A 1,748-nucleotide genomic window follows, 5' to 3' on the forward strand; every position below is an offset into this window, starting at 1 on the left:
TAATAACGCCAAAGTGCTGAAGCAGAACATGACGCTGAACCTGTCCGACCCATCCAGCAACCTGAAGCCGCACCTGAGGAACAAGAACGCCGACATCCTCACCTCCCCGGACGTGGGACTCCTGAAACTGGCCTCTCCTGAACTGGAGCGGCTCATTATCCAGTCCAGCAACGGGTTAATTACCACCACGCCGACCCCGACACAGTTCCTCTGCCCCAAAAATGTCACCGACGAGCAAGAGGGGTTCGCGGAAGGCTTCGTGAGAGCGCTGGCGGAACTGCACAACCAGAACACTATGCCCAGCGTGACCTCCGCTGCTCAACCTGTGAACAGCGGCATGGCACCTGTGTCCTCCATGGCCGGCAACAGTAGTTTCAACACGAATTTGCACAGCGAGCCCCCGGTGTACGCCAATCTCAGCAACTTCAACCCCAACACGCTCAACTCCGCACCTAACTACAACGCGAACAACATGGGCTACGCACCCCAGCATCACATAAACCCCCAGATGCCGGTGCAGCATCCCAGGCTTCAGGCTTTGAAAGAAGAGCCTCAGACTGTACCTGAAATGCCAGGGGAAACTCCTCCCCTGTCCCCTATTGACATGGAGTCACAGGAGAGAATCAAAGCTGAGAGAAAACGCATGAGAAACAGAATTGCGGCATCCAAATGCCGGAAAAGGAAGTTGGAAAGGATTGCCAGGTTGGAAGAAAAAGTGAAAACTTTGAAAGCCCAGAACTCAGAGCTGGCATCCACTGCCAACATGCTCAGAGAACAGGTTGCACAGCTTAAGCAGAAGGTCATGAACCATGTCAACAGCGGGTGCCAGCTAATGCTAACACAGCAGTTGCAGACGTTTTGAAGAGACTGTCTTAAACGAGAACTGTGATATTGTGGTATAACTAAAACAAAAAACAAACCCCACCAAAAGTGGCAGATGCGTAAAGCTGATGGCAAGAGCTGAAAGGCTGAGTCCTGCCTGTGCTCTGCAAAGCGCATGTGTGGAAAGACTGGTGAGCCTTTAGCCCAAGCGAGCGGCCGGCACCACGCCGAGAAGTGCTGTTCCTGCTCCGATGAGATGTCAGATCTTCGTTTAACATTGACCAAGACCTGCATGGACCTAACATTCGATGATCATTCAGTATTAAAGGTTAAACTGCAATAGAAACTGTAGATTGCTTTATGTAGTATTCCTTAAGAAACAAAACAAACAAAAACCAAGTGGGAGGGAGGTTTGTGGGAGGCTGATAAACAACCCCAGAACTATTCTGCCTGCCTTGAGTCAATTGTGTATGTACAGATCCTTTTTTATTTTATTTTATGAAAGTTGATTAATGTCAATAAACTACTTCATGACTTTGTAAGTTATTTTTATGTTGTTTATTTGGGCACTGCCCAGTATTGTTTGTAAATAAGAGGCTTTTTTTTAGCACTCTGAGTTTACCATTTGTAATAAAGTATAATTTTTTAATGTTTCTGTTTCTGGAAAAAAAATCTAGAAGGTTCTATTATATTTAAGAAAAAATAAAAGAATTAAAATGCATTTCCCCCCTCACACTTTTTGTTTTGCTAGTACCTGAGTTGGGAAAATGCCCTTTGGGTTGAACTCTGAGGGTAGGGATTCTGTTCAACTTGCTCTTGGAGAGTGTGTGAGGAGGAGAGGGAGCAGCTGAATCCTCACTGCTAAACTAAACCAGCTTTTGGGGTTGTCCTAAAGTTGTAGTTCTTAGTTTAACCTGACTAGTTTG

The 1,748-nt window shown here is 46.4% G+C and overlaps 1 protein-coding gene across 1 annotated transcript; it reads left to right on the plus strand.

The window, feature by feature from the left end:
- Positions 1-4: 4 nt before the first annotated feature.
- On the plus strand, positions 5-1,543 carry JUN (jun proto-oncogene; the record flags this gene model as incomplete). The annotated part of the gene is made up of 1 exon (XM_010021195.1): positions 5-1,543. A coding segment is annotated over one exon (858 nt), but the record flags the coding sequence as incomplete, so codon positions are not given.
- Between the last annotated feature and the right edge of the window lie 205 nt (positions 1,544-1,748).

The sequence above is a fragment of the Nestor notabilis genome, unplaced genomic scaffold (assembly GCF_000696875.1).
Source record: "Nestor notabilis isolate BGI_N333 unplaced genomic scaffold, ASM69687v1 scaffold34038, whole genome shotgun sequence".
NCBI classification, from domain to species: domain Eukaryota; kingdom Metazoa; phylum Chordata; class Aves; order Psittaciformes; family Psittacidae; genus Nestor; species Nestor notabilis.